This window comes from Pseudochaenichthys georgianus, chromosome 24, assembly GCF_902827115.2.
Source record: "Pseudochaenichthys georgianus chromosome 24, fPseGeo1.2, whole genome shotgun sequence".
In the NCBI taxonomy this organism is placed as follows: Eukaryota; Metazoa; Chordata; class Actinopteri; order Perciformes; family Channichthyidae; genus Pseudochaenichthys; species Pseudochaenichthys georgianus.
This window is the reverse complement of record NC_047526.1, coordinates 1,510,388-1,528,141: the sequence shown is the minus strand read 5'-3', so window position 1 is coordinate 1,528,141 and position 17,754 is coordinate 1,510,388. Positions and strand designations below refer to the sequence as shown.

At 43.3% G+C, this 17,754-nt stretch overlaps 1 protein-coding gene across 1 annotated transcript in view; it reads right to left on the bottom strand.

Moving 5' to 3' along the window:
• Positions 1-17,754, bottom strand: part of lama4 (laminin, alpha 4) — a 43,986-nt gene that overhangs the window by 7,591 nt on the left and 18,641 nt on the right. The window contains exons 8-30 of the mRNA XM_034075669.2: positions 17,479-17,559; positions 17,219-17,370; positions 16,961-17,071; positions 16,596-16,707; positions 16,229-16,393; positions 15,482-15,675; positions 13,228-13,344; positions 12,912-13,060; positions 9,464-9,605; positions 9,287-9,380; positions 9,071-9,187; positions 8,476-8,661; positions 7,693-7,832; positions 5,309-5,473; positions 3,997-4,142; positions 3,650-3,812; positions 3,425-3,558; positions 2,869-3,040; positions 2,578-2,709; positions 2,343-2,485; positions 1,838-1,967; positions 1,286-1,423; positions 344-477 (exon numbers count right to left, since the gene is read on the bottom strand). Coding sequence (XP_033931560.1) covers positions 344-477; positions 1,286-1,423; positions 1,838-1,967; positions 2,343-2,485; positions 2,578-2,709; positions 2,869-3,040; positions 3,425-3,558; positions 3,650-3,812; positions 3,997-4,142; positions 5,309-5,473; positions 7,693-7,832; positions 8,476-8,661; positions 9,071-9,187; positions 9,287-9,380; positions 9,464-9,605; positions 12,912-13,060; positions 13,228-13,344; positions 15,482-15,675; positions 16,229-16,393; positions 16,596-16,707; positions 16,961-17,071; positions 17,219-17,370; positions 17,479-17,559 — 3,217 coding nt within the window. The remainder of the gene's footprint in view (positions 1-343; positions 478-1,285; positions 1,424-1,837; positions 1,968-2,342; positions 2,486-2,577; positions 2,710-2,868; positions 3,041-3,424; positions 3,559-3,649; positions 3,813-3,996; positions 4,143-5,308; positions 5,474-7,692; positions 7,833-8,475; positions 8,662-9,070; positions 9,188-9,286; positions 9,381-9,463; positions 9,606-12,911; positions 13,061-13,227; positions 13,345-15,481; positions 15,676-16,228; positions 16,394-16,595; positions 16,708-16,960; positions 17,072-17,218; positions 17,371-17,478; positions 17,560-17,754) is intronic.

Sequence of the window (17,754 nt, the reverse complement as noted above, 5' to 3'; positions counted from 1 at the left end):
TGTGTGTGTGTGTGTGTGTGTGTGTGTGTGTGTGTGTGTGTGTGTGTGTGTGTGTGTGTGGGTGGGTGTGTGTTTGTGTGTGTGTGTGTGTGTGTGTGTGTGTGTGTGTGGGTGGGTGTGCGTGCGTGCGTGCGTGTGCGTGTGCGTGTGTTAATGTTGACATGTAGTGTAACACTTTGAGTATCAGAAAACTAAGGGTTAAGCAATCAAATAATCTTGAAACTGAAACAAATTGTTCTTTCGAAGAGGAGTCTGACGTCATACAGTTGAGAGGACACTGTATGAAGAGCTGGCCAACCCAACATAAGACAGCTGTTGGCAGCTGTGATGTCGGCATACTTACTTCTGACTGTTTACTGAGGCCACTAAGAAGTGTGTCCTTCCATCATTGTATTGTTTCTTGTGTGATTTAACCCGCGTGCCTCTGCAGGTCAGCACCACGGCTCCATTCTCCAGGGATATGCTGAACTCTTCTGACTGAAATAGGAGAGAATATTGTAAAAGCTAGAACTTAGCAGCACAATTACAACTTGTTACAAACTCCTCCTAGGAAGAATCTTGATCTGTCTTTTATGACAACATTATACTTCTGTTTATCCTAGTTTTCCAATCCAACCATTTGAAATGCTGCATTACAGTCACTTCAGTCAGTAGGGGCTTGGACTGGGAGCTGTAGGGTCGCCAGTTCAAGTCCCCGACCAGACCTACATTTGGAGTGTGGACTTCTACTTGGAGAGGTCCCAGTTCACCTCCTGCCCTGCCGTGGTGCCCTTGAGCAAGGCACCGGACATGTGCACCGGCACCGGACCGGGCGCTGTGCAATAGCTGCCCACTGCTCCCAGTACTAGACTCCTGGTGCTAGACTCCTGGTACTAGACTCCTGGTACTAGACTCCTGGTGCTAGACTCCTGGTGCTAGACTCCTGGTACTAGACTCCTGGTACTAGACTCCTGGTACTAGACTCCTGGTACTAGACTCCTGGTACTAGACTCCTGGTTCTAGACTCCTGGTACTAGCCTCCCGGTTCTAGACTCCTGGTACTAGACTCCTGGTACTAGACTCCTGGTACTAGACTCCTGGTTCTAGACTCCTGGTTCTAGACTCCTGGTACTAGACTCCTGGTTCTAGACTCCTGGTACTAGGATGGGTTAAATGCAGAGGCCAAATGTCACTGTGTGTGCTGTGTGCTCTGCATGTGTGACCATTAAAGAGGGTTTCATCCCTCCCAATTGTATTACACAAAGTGACTTTCCTATGGTGTGTAAAGACAAAGATGAATGTATACCCCTTCATTCGTGTAGAACAGGAGTCCGGCCGGCTGCAGTGTTCTGAAATTCAGTCCTCCCTCAAAGTTGTCGAAGGGTGAGACCTTGGCTGTTGATCCCAGGTAGCTCTCACCAGTGAAATAGGCTTTACGGGACATCTGTCACAAGAACAACACATATCACTTTCAGCACCTGTTACCTTTCACCCTCCGTTCAGCTTACAGTTCAGTAATCCCCCAATAAGACTATTAGTAGACTCACATGAAAGCTGTTGAACTATATGTCAATTATTTTCTCTTGATTAACGAACAAACGATAACGATAATACTTTAATGGTTAGATCAAGTCTGAAATTTGACTTGCATCTCAGCAGCTCCATTTGTAACATCAACATGGACAAAAATACAAGACGCAATACATGAAGAAAAAAAAAAATCACTGACAGAAAAATGCACAAAGATTGAGATGGATTGTTTGTTTTACTCATTGTGAGATCCATCACCCACAGTGTATTGGTTCCACAGGCACACATGCAGAGCAGACAGAGTGTGAAAAGGTGGAGCGGCACTCACAAAGGACTCCTCGGGGCAGCCACTGCTGATGCCAATGGTGCCAGGCTCCTCCAGCAGATTGAAGTCTTTTTTCTGGAACTGGAACCCTTTCACACAGCCTTTCAGACCCCGGACAGCAGACAGCTCCGGCCTGTGGTCATACACTTCCTGTCAGCATCTTTAGGGAAATTCTCAGCTGCACTACACAATGTGTAATATAATTGTTGCTCCCAAATGTCAAAGGGGGCGTTTCTCATATTTAGACGCCAACTCTCACATTTTGATATAGTCACCATAAGGATATCTTTTGGCAAACTGAAATGTAAATGTAAAATGTAAAAACTGTAAGTGGAATCCAAACGTTTTTACAATAGACTGTATAGACATGTTCTCCTCGGAACAGGTCTCTTGCAGATAAGATGGGCTGTTGCCACTTGGAGGGAATTATTTCTACATGGAAAACAGACCTCAGTTGTATTGAACAGTGTTCCGTGTTTAATAAGATTTGTAAGTATTGTTAACTCACCTGGATTTTAAAATGCTTGAGGGAGCCCCACCTATGTAGATATCGGAGAAAGGCAGTGTAGTTTTTGGATTCTCCAAAGATTTAACATGGCTCTTGTCCACCAGCAGGATAACCTTCTTTGACTGATGGTAGATTACTGACACCTGTGCAAACGGCAACGCATAATTCATTTACAAGTTCACGTTGACTTCCAGTTCAAATGGTCTCACTAGCCAAATGAGAAGAGGGGATCTACCTCATGGTATCGTGCATCATTTATTTGCAGCTTTGGTATTTTATCCTCTAGAAGTTGAGGCCCTTTGCTGAAGCCAAAGTCATACATCAGCCGCAGGAAGCCATTCTTTATCTCTAAAAGGAAGAAATTATCCTGGAAAGAAAGATTGTTTAAAACATTACAAAATTGAAAAAGGAAGAATTAAGTCAGCGTGTGAAAACAACGTTACTAGTGAAAGAAAAATCTAAATTAAGTACAAGTTGTTTTAAAATAAATCAAAGTTCCTTTGTGTAACATTAAAGCCAGTCTCACCGCCTGGACCATAAGGAGAAGGACGCCATCGTTTGCCACAGTTCGCACCGCTATATCAAATCTGGTGACCACACCAAACCGGCCCCTCCTCTCAATATTATTGATGAGTGCGTAGCCCGTTCCATCAAACAGGTAGCTGGCAATGCGACTCTGGGAAAAGGCCAACTTGTACCTGAGAGCAGAAGGAGAAATAATAATAATAAAATGAACATTATATGTGATGAATTCAGAATGTTCCAGATCTCCTGGGGGTCCCGAAAGTCCCGGCGTTTTTTTCTGTATGCTTCCAATTGGTTTTGTTATTTTAATCAACAGATTCTTTGTTAGGGAGTCTCAACCAATCAAGTACATTATTAACTAAGCAGCTAAATGTAGTTATAAAGCTTTATTAGTTTAGTTCTTATTGTACTCGCATTGTGAAAATAAATATAGTGTATTTAATTACATCCAATACATCTGACTGAATTAGCTAGGTAGGTGAGGATGAGTCAGGGCCCGCAGCACACGTCTGCCCTGGGGCCCTGTAACTGGTAGATCATGCACATGTGTACTGTACCTGGGGCACGGTGTTGATGTCATCAAGTCCATTTTGTGAGTGTCTTTGAAATTGTAAAGACTGATCACGTCATTGTTCAGCGAACCCAACTCGATGCAGCCCACAAAAGGAGCAAGACTCAGAAGAGGCGGGAGCTGGTCAATCAAAAAACATCTCATTTTATTTGGGAAAAAGCATTGAGTTAATGATTCACTTGTAATGATGGACTCTTGTGAAAGGCCTCACCCTGATATCCGATGGGACGCCACCTACAAAGAACACAATGTCCTTGGGGTCGATGTCGAACAGTGAGTCAGCGCCCGGAGCTTCTCCTTTCTGGATGAACTTCTGCTCATCTGTGGAGCTCTGGCTGGGGATGGTCAGAAAGACATTCCCATGTCTGCCCAGCCTGCCAGCAGAGCACCAAGGAGCATGAGAGACCAAGTATACCTCAGACCTTTTTATAGCTTTGGTAAAAGCATTGAACATTCAAATTACAAATTCGTTGAAATCATAATTGTGTTACTGTGGCAACTTTAACAAATCTGTTGTACGAGAGATAACAACCTAAAGTGTACTTTTAAGTGTCTTACCTCTCCACTTTGATGTAGTTGAAGACTGCGGGCCACTGGCTCACAGGCTTTGAACTCAGTGGAATCTCAACATCTTCTCCCCCCAGGTTGTACACGTACACCAGGTTGTCATTCTTGATAGCCAGTCCCATGTAGTCTTTCTTACCCTGTGAGCAAAACAGCAGAACATCCTCATGGTGAGTTCAAATCCTGTTTCCCTATCCTTAGTATTTCATCATCTTACAACAGCTGCATTCATTTCCCACTGAGACATGACCTGATCTGTTATGAATGCTTAATGATCTTTAACCCTGAAATGTAGTGGTTTGAAAAACATCAGTCATTTCAGATGAGCTATAGTGCTCATGCTGAGGCTATTGTTCCACGCTGACAGAAACACTGGATGGATGCAGTGGCAGTGAAGTCACCAAGGTGAAGTGTTCAGGAGAACAGAGAGGCCTCACATGCTTGCTGTGTCCCGGTGAGTGGGGGCTAACACTGTCTATGTAAATTAGGTCTAACTGTGAAGCCACACACGTGCACTATTGTCACTCCCGTCTGTTGGAGACCTTTTGAAAGGGCAACTGTGCGTTTTCAAAGCCTGTCATTCCTGCCACTGTGATCATAACATATACATTAACACAACTATTCATGTCCACAAGTGGCCCCCTGCTTTTCTCTTCGCCCTGATCCACTTGTTTCGTGTCGTCAGCTAACAGTACATGCCAGGCTGTTCCCCACAAGTAATCAGAAGTCGGAGAAGTATTCAGATCATGTACTTGAGTACAAGTTGTACCAGAGTGTAGGAATACTCTGTAACAACTTGTTAGTAAGTAACTATGTACATTTACTCAAGTACTCGAGTACAATTCAGAGGTAAATCCTGTACTTGTACTCCACTACATGTATTTAATCCCTTTAGTTACTTCACAGATCTGGATGAATGATGTGAAATCTAATCAAGTGTTAAATCAGACTTTAGTTCCACCTGGAGTGAATCCACCAGCTACCCTGCAGTCTACAAAGTACTTCAGACTAGCTGCACCTTTACCAGCTTTGAGAACACTTTCATGATCAATCATTATAAAACATATCATATATATTATTCTAACATGGACCAATCTGCACAACGACTACTTTCACTATATTTTGATGAGAATACTTTTCTACTTTCACTTGAGGAACATTTTGATTGCAGGACTTTCACTTGTAAGTTGTTATAATGGCTCCCATCTGTATCCACTAAGCATTCCGTCTGGTGGGCTTTAGTTATATAGTAACTGATTAGCCTAACCCACATGGCAAAGCAACACACTTATGTTGTGTTCCTCACATTTCTGTCTCCCAGGTATAAGATGAAGCGGTCCTCAATGGGATCCTTGTCAGGGTCCACTCTCATGAACAAACTGATGGACGTCACTGTCTTCAGGTCTTCCAGGTTGCTGTGAGGATGGACCTCCACTGAAGACTGACCGTTAAACTTCATGGACACTTGCACCTAATGAAACCAACAGAAAGGGTCATGGTGAGATTTGAGGAGTTTTCTTTGTAGCAAACATTGTAAATGTAAAGGCGATTCATTCAATATCCTAAAGGGGAACACTCCCTGTTAGCTAGAAGCATCTGACTATTTGGTAATGGTTTATTAATGAATAGTTCAAAGGTGTCAGCCTCTGTGATCCATGAGGGTGATCAGTTTGTAATGTGTTGGAACGGGAAATGCATCGCCGTGTTTTTCTAAAAAGGTAGGCTGCCCATCGACGGGTTAGGACAGGCTCACACTTTACTTCTTACCTGCTAGAGCTAACTGTGTGTAGTTTCCATTAGCTTAACCTGACAGATGCTGTAGTATAGAATCAAAAAAGCTTTTGAAAATGTGAGGTTGATGGCTCAGTAATTTTACTGTTCTTTTAGAAGGTTGCTACATTTACAAATGGTCAATGTCTATATAAGTTCTCATCAGAATGTGGCAACGTGGTCTGTGTGTGCATCCTCAATTTTAAGTACAAAAGTTCTAAAGCTTTAGCCGGGCAGGGCTATTCAATTACAAATTCAGTTGGGCCAGATGTTATAACTAGAACATTCAGCTGGGCCAGACATTCAGCAGCCTGTAAAAAGCAGGTTTAAACCAACACATACTAGTGCGATGAAAAACATGCAATTTGAATTCATTGTTCATCTAACAAAGGCACGTCAAAAAGTGCATAAAAACACAACATCGATCTATTTTGGAATTCCAATTTCAATTTTTCAAATCGGTCTTTAATTCACTGTGTAACAAATCGACTACGCAAATTAGTCATTCGAGACAAAAATGTCCACTGCAAAAGACTTTGATAAAAACATTATATTAAAAGGTTTTTTTCACAACTTTCATGGGTTCAATCTTTAAAGCAACTTCCACCCTAATAGAAAATACCAAAAATGTAATAATTTTCAGGATTGTAACCCTTTAAATGCCATTTTGAATACATGAAACCGCTGTTTTTTTTCATGATGAAAACAGAGAAAATGAGTTATTTTCCAAAAAATACATATCTGGGGACTGGCTCTTTTTTATCACAGTCTTGGATATGTGAAAGATTAGCAACAACATATTATTCGTTTTTGCACAAAATCAGATTAAACAAAAAACTGATGAGGCCCCCTCCGCGAGGTGAGGCCCCCTCCGCAAGGTGAGGCCCCCTCCGTAAGATGAGGCCCCCTCCGCGAGGTGAGGCCCCCTCCGCAAGATGAGGCCCCCTCCGCGAGGTGAGGCCCCCTCCGCAAGATGAGGCCCCCTCCGCGAGGTGAGGCCCCCTCCGCGAGGTGAGGCCCCCTCCGCGAGATGAGGCCCCCTCCGCGAGGTGAAGCCCCCTCCGCAAGATGAGGCCCCCTCCGCGAGGTGAGGCCCCCTCCGCGAGGTGTGGCTCATAGGATGTCAATGCAATCCTAAGACATTGGTGAAGAGTGCTGTCAGTCAGGGAGCAGCGAGTGCTGCTTGTTATTGAGTTCATGTGTATGTTGATCCCAACATACTGAGCACACAGATCGCTACTTTCTGAACGAAGGGAACTGCTGTTTTTTGACGTCACTCCAAAACTTTGCGCTCCTCTTGTGCCATGGTTACGGATGAATGCATGTCAATAAGTTACACTGTAAATGTCCCCTCGTCGATGCAGGGGACCACTTCCTTTGCTCTGGTTGATACGCCCCCCTCTATTGCAACAGTGAAGGGGTCTCTGACAAAGCCCATCACCTCTGTGGGCAGAGCAAGTCCATCCAATCAACCGGCAAAGTTCTCTTTCAACCTCGCAATGAACTGTGTCATCACATCCGTGATTTGTGCCGGGGATGTGATGTTTTTGTGGAGCGTCCGAAAATGCAGCATCCGACCCGTGCTCAAGTCGGTCGCGAAAAGGTCCAGCTTGACTTGGAATGCACGGATGTGCTCCACAAGATCAATGACCGTGTTGTCTCTGTTTACGCTTCAGAGTTGAGAGGGACATGTTTTAGAGTTGCTATCATAGGACCACCGTTACTAGCACCACTAGACACACTTTCAAAAAACGCACTGTATTGTGGTATCTAGGCAACGCGGAGTGTAGCGTTCATACTGTACTACTGTAGGAATTTGGCCACGTGGGGGTGGGCCACTCGGGAGTTGGTTCTGGGCCGCATCTGGCCCGCGGGCCGCCATTTGAATAGGCCTTAGCATGTTCAGTATGATGTACTCACCTTCTTGGCCACACTCCTGGCTTGGGCTATCAGCTCTCTGATCCTCAGGATGTTGGTGGTCACGTTGTTAACAGGCTTCTTCTGCTCCACCACCTTAAGCTTGTCCAGCAGCACAGGAACCAGAACATCTAGGTTCTCCACTAGAGCATTGAATGAGACTGTAAATATATGGAGACTACAGAAAGCGAACAGAAATCAATTAAATTACTCGCAGTGTAAATACATTTCTGATTTACAGTTATATGGCCATTTAAAGATGGGGATGTCCCACTAAATATCTGTGTACTGCATAGCTCACTAAAATGGCCTCTGCTCAATATAAAAATACATAATAATTGGCTGCAAATCATATTTAAATGTATACACCAAGTCTATCCACACTAACTACAACAACCACATTCCTCCACATATAATCTGAGGCACTCCACACAGTACTTTTATTCCACTCCCTCAGTATCCAAAACAGCAGGTAAAAGATCATTTCAATTCAAAGCTCCGACTGTACAAAACTATGTTTGTATTTTTTTATTGCTAGGAAAATGGCCTCTCTGTGGCCTTATGTTCGAATGTGTATCTTTAATTCTTGTGTTGTGATTGTAGTAGTATTGTCTGTGGTCGTAGTGATGTGATTTAGTTTGTATTTATTTTCTTGTTACTGTCTTGCTGTTTGTACCATGTGAGGACCCACTTGAAAGCGAGATGGTTCACCCTAAGGGGGTTTTCCTAAATCAATCCATGTCAATGAAATATCCAAGAAGTGTAGTGTTGCTGTGGACATTGTACCTGCTTGGCCGGCAGAGAGGACGGCCTCTTCGTAGGCCGTTGTAGAGTATTCATTGTTCCGCATGTTGGTGGCCCACTCCTCCACCTTGCTGCTGATGGGGGTTATGGTTTGAAGGACTTCTCCTGAGCGGTTGAGAGTCGCCTCAGCCACATTCTGGGTGAACTCCAGTCGTTGTGGTGTTCTGTCTGGAATGAATGCAGAGGGGGGACGAAGATACTGTATTTGACATGGTAAATGGACTTCATTTATTCAGTGCATTATCCAGCCTTTATGACTCCTCAAAGCACTTCACATATACACGTCATCATTTACACCTGATTCTAACAGAAGCAGGGGCAACCATGCACGGCACCACCTGATCAATAGTGACAAAAAAGGCTATTGCTGATAGTTTGCTTGACGTGGCGAAACAGGCCTTTATTTCAAACATTTGATGGAATGCTGGCAGGAACTACACTGAACTACACAGGCACTACCTATTCCAGGGATAGTGTTTGTGCTAAGCTAGGCTAAACACCCTGCTGACTTCTCTCTGTACCGGACACAAAGATCTGAAATTTGCAAAAGCTGAGACTGTTACTTCCAAAAACGTACCTGTATGAATCCCACTGATATTATCCACTATTTCTGCAAGTTTTTTCGTGTTTTTATCCATGGTTTCTTTGGTCTCCTCAATGTATTTCAGCTTGTCCATCACCTCTGCTTCCACCTCTGTTACAGGGAGGCAAAGTAAAGGTCAAAGGGACATTGGATAGTGGACATATGAACAATGAAAAATCACTTCTTTCTGATTCTGTGACAGCCCCATACCATTTTGTTCTGAATGTAGAGAAACAGACTCTTTGAAGACGTTGCCGCTCTGTGTCACCAGGTTCCCGAGCTGCATGTTGATTCCATTGATGGTCTGAAACACAGAACACACAACTCAGCTATAGACTGCGGACAGTTACTACAGCGGCTGTATGCTTTGCATTTCTGTGATATTACTTCTTCAGCTCTTTGGGATAAGTTGTGTGTGGTGCGCGAGGTGATGTTGGCATCATCGATGTATTTCACGATGTTATTGTAGACGTTGGCAGCGCTGATGGCTTTCTGCACAAAGCCATTGGCGTCACTCTCTCTCAGATCCCTGGTGGAGACATCATTATACATGTTGGATTATTTCTATACTGTCATTGCATCAACAATTTCCACTTCAGATGCCAGTCATATTAAATAAAATCTGTAACATATTTGTTAACAATGGATTCATTGACTATTTACACTTTATAATGGGTTGCTTGCAATGTCAAATCCTAATATAATTATCATCACCAACATAGTTTAATGTGTGTCAGCTTTCTTTAGTGTCAGCAGAAAGTACTTAAAATAAGAATTCCAAAAATATGAAAAAAAATATATCTTAAAATATATTTTAAGATCATGTTTAGTCATCTGATTTGTCTGTACAGTGCTGTTTTAGTCTGCGTTCTTGTAACTAGTGTCTACAGTGTGACTATTGAGCCGTTTTGAGCAATGTGGGACAAAACCCTCTCTCTGCTGTAATAACGTTTTTCATTCATTCATTCCTTCTGCTGTCAAGATGAACGTGTACTGTAAAAACTACACTGCGCATGCTCGGAGTCTTTTTCTATTCAATGTGTGTGGCAAAAAAATAATCACCATGGGGCACTGAGATGCCATCCCCACCATACGTCACCTGACATATTTCAGAGCTGATTGGCTGTAAGCACGTGTGTTGCGTACTTACTACTTCAGCTTTAGTAAGTTCATTTTATGTCATATATTTTGTTGATCTTCTGTGTTTTGCCTATAGGCTATTGCTCTGCTGGCTCGATTGATATTGTGACACGGTATTGTTAACATGGCCCACCAGTGCAGAAATACCCGGATGTTGACAAGCAAGCCTCTATCACGACTTTTGGTTCACTATAATGCGGCTTTCACACCAGCGCTTTTCAGTTTCCAGCTCCGAGCGGCAGCTTTTCTGGTTCAGCTCCGGTTTCCCTTTTCAGCTCCCGCTCTGTGCACACCGCCCACTGGCGCCCCAGAGCTGCCCCTGCTGCGTCATGACGTCACCGTTTACATCGCTGATCGCTCACAACAACAACAACAGCGTCGGGTCGATGATCGTGTTGCTTTTAATCACACGAAGCCAGAATAAATTGAATAACGACTTCTCCAACCTTATGCTTTTCTCCAGAGTGCCGTGGTTCATTGTTTATTAATGTGTTTCTGCAGCATTTACCGACCGCTGCAGAGCTGCTCTTCCACGGGACTTTATTCTCCCGTTAGCTCCCGGTTAGCTCACACTGCAGCGGCCGCTCTAAAGTATTCACTGTCCGACTCACACAAGCAGCTGATGCATATCCCCAGTTCCCCTTAGCCTAAGTGAATGTGTGTCAGTCTGAATTGACACTGTTTGGCATCACAACGCTGTTATGAAAGTTTCTCTGGTATAAAACAGGTGATGTTGGCATAGCAACCGAAGCTAAACTGACTACTTGCATCCGATAGCTGCAATAATACAAAACAACACGTCTGCCTCTCTCCACAATGATCGATAACAGCGAACGGATGGTCAAAGTAAGGCACAAATAAACAGAATCACACGAAGCCTGGTTAGTGCTGCCTGACTTTATAAAGTGTGTTTATAGGCACTACTGCTTGTAGGCAGGCATAGCAGTCGACCCATGTTCAGGGGAGGTGGGTTTAGTTTCCTGCACGCCTCGACGTAAGAGAGACGTAAGCGACGTCGCTTCTTAGCTCCAAAGCTCTTGCCTCTGGACCGACACTTTTTTGGAGCTGGAAATGAAGCGGATTCCGGAGCTAAGAGCCGGCGCCGCTGCGGTGTGAACAGGAAAACCCGGCGCTTTTCAGGCTCTAGCTCCGAGCCGGAGCTGAAAAGGCGCTGGTGTGAAAGGGGCATAACACACAGTTTTGTGGAGAATACGAAGATTTTTTCAGTTCTTGTCAAGCAAATGTATATGTACTACATATGTTACTAAAGAGGTTTTAGATGGCCAGTGTCCATGTGAAGTTATCGTCATCTCTCGGCGTGAAAACAGTATTTCCCGTGTTGGCATTTTCATAGTATGGTGGTAGCTAGGGACGCAGCTTTCGCTGCCGGAAATGAGTTTTCTCGCCACGGTCCAACACATTCTCACTCCCAACTCGTCCTTTATGTCAGGATCCCCTTTAGCGTAGATTTTCAACTATCAGGGAGTCCCATTGACTTGCATAGAGCGACACCCCCCCCCTCTCTCTATCCTATCGGAACCATGGATAGCCAGCTATTTGTTTACGTGTTTAAAAAAGCACCAGAAGCTTATATATAAAAACATCTAAGTTTTTCGTGCCCCACCACTTTTGTACATATAAAAACGCCACTGGGTATTTCCCTCTCTGTACTTCCTTGAATTTGAATGAATCTCATATCGTTTTTATCAAAACTATAAATCACAATCAACTCGAAATGCGGCGTAGCTTTTACGGGCTTCACGTAACGCCCATATTTGCCTATAAATAGTCAAAGAAACGCCCGTATTAATATTCATTCTGACTGACTTTATGAAGGCGATCGCAGGACATGACGACAGAACAGCTAAAAAAGACGTCTCACACGTGTCAGGTTCTGGTTCTTTTGGGGAGGTGGAGATAAATCATATTGTTTGGTGGATGCCGTTTGAACCAGAGTAGCAGCATGGAGGTCGGATCGTCACCAAAATAAATAAATAAGTGGTCAGAAAAAAATTAATGAAAAAAGAAAAAGTCAGTTTAAAGTAATTCTGTCCTTCTGTTTACCGCATCATTTATGAGAATACATTTCTTAACAAGAGAACATAATCGAGGGGTGATCAATAACATTTCCGTATTTATTTATTTCTCCAAGTTATGTTTTTGTGAGCACTGAGGAGTCTCAAACAGGCGTTTGTTTAATCATTTTAAGATTGGCTTTTAAAATGAATTCTTCATATGATAAATGAGAGGTAACATTTTATTTATGGTATTATTTCCACATATTTCTCTCCATTCTTCCTTCTGCCAACGGTGTCGCAGTTTCTCGTGTCTCCCGTTTTTGTGCGTACCGCGTACGGATGGGTCAGAGTGTGCGTGGAGGACCGCACGTTTTCCCGTCAAGTTTGTTTTTTTATAAATCGCAAAGATTGCATAGGAACTGGTGTACGCCATTTTTTGAGCGTACACAACGTTTATAAATGAGGCCCCAGGTGTAGGACATCCTGTTTCTCTTAGCATACTGTATTTGACTGACTTTGCATGTCATACTATATTACTTGTCTTGAAAAAGGCAGCGCCTACCAGATCCATTCCTTCTGTTTTAACCTCTCACAATCACAAGGACATATAACCTGGTAAGGACTTCATGTATTGTTACTTAAATATTATATATGTTTAATTCAGACGGGTGTCTCACTCCTCCAGCTGGTTGGCCTGGCGGTCCAGGTCTTCAGCGTGGTCATCAGCCCTCTGCACCAGATCTCTGTCAGCCAGCGCCAGGCGCTCAGTCTTCTCCGTCAGCTTTTGGCCAGCACCATCAATCGCTGCATGGTACTGACTCACGTTCTGACAAATGTACACATGCAGACTCAGACACATTGAACATATATCATTCATAAACTATTTGAAAGCAATTGGTAATTATGTCAGAATCTACAACAGGCGTATCTCTGGACTATGCAGTGCTGATCTCCGTTTCATTCTAAGTAACCCCGTAGTCATGTAGGCCTTACCTGCACCATAGCCTCCATCTCAGCCACAGTCCTCTCAGTGTCAGAGATGGAGCCTCTGGATGTCTCCAGTGTGTCGTTGACAGCAGCGTATTCCTCTGTCAGCCTCTGCTTCCTGGCCTGGGGACACAAGGTGAAAACACAATTAAGAATGTATTAAGCTTTAAAGCTAATCTAAAATAGGGAGATAAATGAATGTGAAATATCTAATCCTTGGCTCCTTCTTGATTGTTAGACACAATTTAAGCTTATGTTACTTTTTTTATTAACCAACATGTAATATGATAACTTAAGTATGGTTACTGTCTTTATACTACACTGAACAAACATATAAATGCAACACTTTTGTTTTTGCTCCCATTTTTCATGAGATGAACTCAAAGATCTAAAACATTTTCGATATACACAAAATAACCATTTCTCTCAAATATTGTTCACAAATCTGTGATAATGAGCACTTCTCCTTTGCCGAGATAATCCATCCCACCTCACAGGTGTGGCATATCAAGATGCTGATTAGGCAGCATGATTATTGCACAGGTGTGCCTTAGGCTGGCCACAATAAAAGGCCACTCTGAAACGTGCAGTTTTGCTTTATTATTATTATTGCTTTTCCCTTCAAGCCAGTGAAACTGAGTATCTGCTCAGCTTTTGGAGCAAGTGAGAGCGAATATTTCGCTCTGCAGCTGGATGAGAGCACGGATGTAGCAAATATTGATGTTTATATGAATATAAATATGTTTATTGATAATATTACTGTTGAATATTATATATAATATTATTAAGGCATACGTAGATTTCAAAAATGCTAAAAATATATGTTAATTGTTCATATTACTGTTCAAAATTATATAATATTATAAAGACAGAAATCACTTTAAAAATATATTTACTGTTGATATTACTGTTTAATATTGTGTTAAGAATGTTTACAACAGAAGACACAATGAATATAATGAATGACAAACAAAATATAAATACAAACATTTTTTAGAAGAATAACTGATTATTAATTATTAATACAAATATATATCAAGAAAATGTATTAAGCTGTATGATTAATTTGTCATATTTTCCATCATAATGTACTCATCATTTAAAAAGAAAATTGCAACAGGGGGGTCCCCGCCAGAGGATAATGCCATATGGGGTCCTTCGCATGGGACAGTTTGGGAACCCCTGCTCTAGGGTACAAAGGTTAGTGTACTGTATAGCTATCTGCTAATACACACCACAACCAACCCAGTCTCACGGCATTTCGTGTTATAGTCACAAAATTAATTTAATCTATTGATTCGTGTTCACCAACACGATTTCCCCCTTTTTTTCGTGTCACACAGAACGATTTTAAAAGCAATGTATTTCTATTGGTAGCATGTTTCGTGCCTGCAGCACGTCTGTTTGTCCGGTCGGGTCTTGGAAGACCGGAAGCTGGGGTTCATAAAAACATGTTCTTACTCAATATCAAGCCACGATTATTGTTTTTATTTTAAATCGTATAATGTCGGACTTTTTTTTATGTCCACGAGGAAAATAAATGGGGCTCAGAGCCTCAGAATACTGAAATCTGTATTTTTTAAATCTTTTTTTCCTTCTAATTTGTTATTATTCAGGCACGAAACATGCTACCAATAGAAATACATTGTGCTTTTAAAATCGTTCTGTGTGACACGAAAAAAATGGGGAAATCGTGTTGGTGAACGAATCAATAGATGAATTTTGTGACTATAACACGAAATGCTGTGAGACTGGGTTGCCACAACATATGCTATAATGTTAGCTTATCATTCTAACGGCTTTTCAGAGTTTCTTATTTTTTTCTCAGGGTTGGGATGAGATTCCTCAGTGCAGCGATGACTCTGGGCGGTATCTGGTGTGTCGGCTCTGGATATTATCAGGGGAAATGTTTTTTACTGCAGCATTGCTGCTGCCCTGTGCGGGCCTCCTCCTAATGGAACAGAGCAACGCTCCTACAGATGGTTTGTGTTTCTGTTCTCTCACTTAATACCTCCAGTAATAGACTGCTGTCTCACCAGACATGCCGGGAAAACAACAAGTTCTCTCTCAGCCTGTGTGTGGGCAGTGCTTGCTGATGGGGGGGGTGTCTTTTAAGGCCAGGTACCGCAGGGTGGTTTAACATGGTTCAACAGCAGGGACAGAGGGCTGGCTGTGAGCTCTTCAGCAGCATGTATTAGTGCACCCTGACAAACTGAGAAGGGAGCTTTAGGGGAGAGATGCACTCAGCAGGAAGGGTTACCTCATTCCTCTGCAATTTGAGGACGCTGGCTCTGTTCCTGTCCTCCGTCTCCTGAAGGGCGCTGGTTGCTTTCTGCAGGAAGCCCTCAGCGTCCGACAGCTTGCTGGAAAAGCGGGACAAAATGTCCCTGATAGGAGGGAGTCTGCCGTCTGTGATGATCAACTTCTTCTCCAGCTGGCGGATTCTCCTCAGCACTGGAAACACCATCACACACAGGAGCCATTACTTCCTCATCCGGCACATCTGGGGGAATCTCTGCAGTCTGGTTAAAGCCACTGAGAGCTGTGCTTTACATTTCTTAATCTTAAAGAGTATCTAATAAAATAGCTATACCAATAGTAATATACAGATAACACATATTGGATGGTATGACATTGATACAGGTATTTGTGTTTTAAATAATTAATACATTAAGTAATGAACAAGAAGTTTGGTCTGTGCTCTATCTTGAGTACTAATTATCACATGTTAGCATGCTAGCATGCTAAACAAAGATGGTTGCCATAGTTCATTTACTTTACAGCATTTTAGGATGTTATCATTTTGTTTGGAATAATGTGCACAAAAGCATTTAATAGAAACACTTTGCCTAAGTTGAGCTTGAAGCTTCATTAAACCATCGAGCATCAATCTGCTCTCTTCACGTGCACAGCTTACTAAAAAGTCGTTTCATGTGTGCGTTTAATTGCCATAACAAATAAATGTGTGGAGCATGCTTGTTTTGTGAACTGCTGCCTGTCTCCTCACAGTCGTGGGCTTCAGTGGACTCGTCAGTGGCGGTGGGCTCTCGTGGGGACAGGTCCAGGGTCTTCATCCACGTCAGCATCCCGTGGGCCCGCTCTGCGCTCTGCCTGGCCAGCTCTGGATCCACTTCCTGCTGCACACTGTACAGCTCCCAGTCATGGATCATCTCTACACACACATCAACACAGAATCAGGAGCCTAAACACACAAATCACTTCAAGTGGAGATTATAGATGAAATGCTTTTTATAAAGTTCGCCCTCCGAAGATATTGTATATGTAAAGTCACTGCATGCAGCCTGAAGAACTGCCTTCCCATGATTGCAGGACAGACAAAGACGTCACGTGGCCTGGATCAGATCTGTCGGTACCTTCGATGCGTATGTTCAGGTCGGTGAGGTCACTGCTGAGCTGTTCAGCCAGGGTGAAGGTCTGCAGCGTGTCGTTGTCCAGCTTCTCGCCCAGAGCCTGCACCACACGCTCCTGAGAAACACCACATGACTCAGTCGGTGCAGCCACTCTCAGGTTCTCTATGCAGATGAGGTGCAGAGTATATCACTGCACTTCAGGTCTGAATGTGTAGTCGATGCAATGTTGTGTGAAAAGTGAATCTTAAAGAAGAAAAAAGCTTTCTTCAGAAATGTGTTTAACATGTTTTTGACTAAGACTACAGCTGTTGCTGCTCCCTTTGCTTTATCTTATCCTATCTTAAAGTGAACGATGATGCTCTCCTGACCGAGTCTCCCAGCTGTTTGATGTCCAACACCACCGCGTCTGTGGTCTTCTCCAGCTCCCCCGCCTGGGCCTTCATCCCAGCTGACTTGTTTCTCCAGCCTTGAAACTGAGTCTGTTGAAAAAACGTACACAACTTTCACAAATGACACTTAAAAATTATGTGATCCATTGTTTATGTTTATTTGCAAATACTAATGGGTGGCTTCAACTTGTCTTCGATGCATATTCTTTTGTTCTTGCATGTCATGAGCGTATGAACCTGCAGTCGTAGAGCAGTGTAGTTGTAGTATTTGAGCCTGTCGTTGGCTGCAGCCCCGGAGGAGATGTTCAGCACTGCCACTTTCAGCTGGTCCAGCGTCTTATTGGACTGCCGCAGGTCTCCAATCAGATGCCAAATGCACTCGTCACAAGCTGAAAGCACAGAGTCATCGCAGGACCACAGCACAGTTATAGAGTGTTACAGTTGACATCATGTGGTCTTTAGTTGGGGGCATAGTGGTGTGTCCTGCAGTCACTTACTGATGTTGCACAGGTTGACAGCAGCCTCGGACAGGCACTCTCCTGTATGCATATCACAGTGTCCGCTCTCACAGTCACACTCTGTGAACACAAACAGCTGAGCGTCACCACGGAGGAAAGACAGAAAGTATTGCGGAACAGGTCAGTGTACAGTAACCACACACAGATGGCCCGTTGGCCTGAGTCCTGCATCTACATCTGTCTTGTGGCTTCTCTTGTGTGGGACTGATGCTTTTAGCAGCTGTGTGTGTGTGTGTGTGTGTGTGTGTGTGTGTG